Source organism: Pterocles gutturalis, unplaced genomic scaffold (assembly GCF_000699245.1).
Source record: "Pterocles gutturalis isolate BGI_N339 unplaced genomic scaffold, ASM69924v1 scaffold26897, whole genome shotgun sequence".
NCBI classification, from domain to species: domain Eukaryota; kingdom Metazoa; phylum Chordata; class Aves; order Pterocliformes; family Pteroclidae; genus Pterocles; species Pterocles gutturalis.
In genome coordinates, this window is record NW_010110992.1 from 1,464 (window position 1) to 2,484 (window position 1,021).

At 66.6% G+C, this 1,021-nt stretch overlaps 1 protein-coding gene across 1 annotated transcript in view; it reads right to left on the reverse strand.

The window, feature by feature from the left end:
- Nucleotides 1–1,018, reverse strand: part of LOC104461872 (class II histocompatibility antigen, B-L beta chain-like) — a gene marked incomplete at both ends in the record, with an annotated part of 2,228 nt that extends 1,210 nt beyond the window's left edge. Inside the window, 3 exons of the mRNA XM_010073610.1 lie at nucleotides 460–466; nucleotides 606–712; nucleotides 823–1,018. Coding sequence (XP_010071912.1) covers nucleotides 460–466; nucleotides 606–712; nucleotides 823–1,018 — 310 coding nt within the window. The remainder of the gene's footprint in view (nucleotides 1–459; nucleotides 467–605; nucleotides 713–822) is intronic.
- Nucleotides 1,019–1,021: the final 3 nt, after the last annotated feature.

Below are 1,021 nucleotides of genomic sequence, written 5' to 3' on the forward strand. Positions count from 1 at the left end.
CCTGCCCCACTGCCCCCAAACAACCAGGGCCGCAGGGTCCTGGGACACTTTATGATGCAGAACCGGAGCAGCCAAAGGCCACCATCGCTGTGCCCTGAGGACCCCGGGGCTGCAGGGCAGCGACAGCGAAGCTGAGCTGGGATGGGAGGGAGGGGGTGACCCCGGGGATCAGTGCGGGGACATGGGGCTGCGGGACAGGGCGGTGCAGGGTGGAGCCAGGTGACAGCGGGGGAGAGGTGATGCTGGGGGGCAGAGGACCAAGAGCGGTGGAGAAGATCCATGGGGACAGGAGTTCATTCAGGATCCCTGTGGGGAGAGAAGAGGGGTGACCACCGGGATGGGGGACAACGTGTCCCCAGGGCTCTGCCCCGGTGCTATTAGGTGACACGCTGCCCCTGGGAGCAGGGGGGGACCAGCCCATGCAGGGAAGGTGGAGCAGGGTGGGGAGATGGACGTTACCTGCAGCCTGGGGAACAAAAAAAGGAACGGGGCGCCCTGAAACACAGAGAGACACGGGCAGTGTCAGAGCAGGGGCAGCCCCCGCCCCGCTCACAGGAGACACCCCCAACCCCAGGGACCCCCCACCCGGTGTCCCCACCACTCACCTTCTTGCGCATGTAGAGGAAGAGCCCCAGCGCCAGGAAGATCAGCCCCAGCACAAAGCCCCCCACCCCTGTCAGCATCTTGCTCCTGCCAGCGTCCGACTGCAGCTCTGCGGGGACCAGAGCAGGGGGTCAGCGCTGGGGGGTCCCTGTCCCCCTCCCCGCCTGGACCAGGGGGTTGGGGCCCCACCCCAGGGTGCCGGACAGGGCAGGGCCTTACCCCAGTGCTGGGTGACGGGGTGCTGCAGGCTGACGTGCTCCACCTGGCACGTGTAGGTCTCCCCGCGCTGCGGGGTGGTTTCCAGCATCACCAGCACCTGGTAGGTCCAGTCTCCGTTCTGGATCACGTCCGTGGACACCACACGCTCCGTCTCTTCCTGCCCATTCTTGAACCACTTCACCTCGATCTCCGCAGGGTA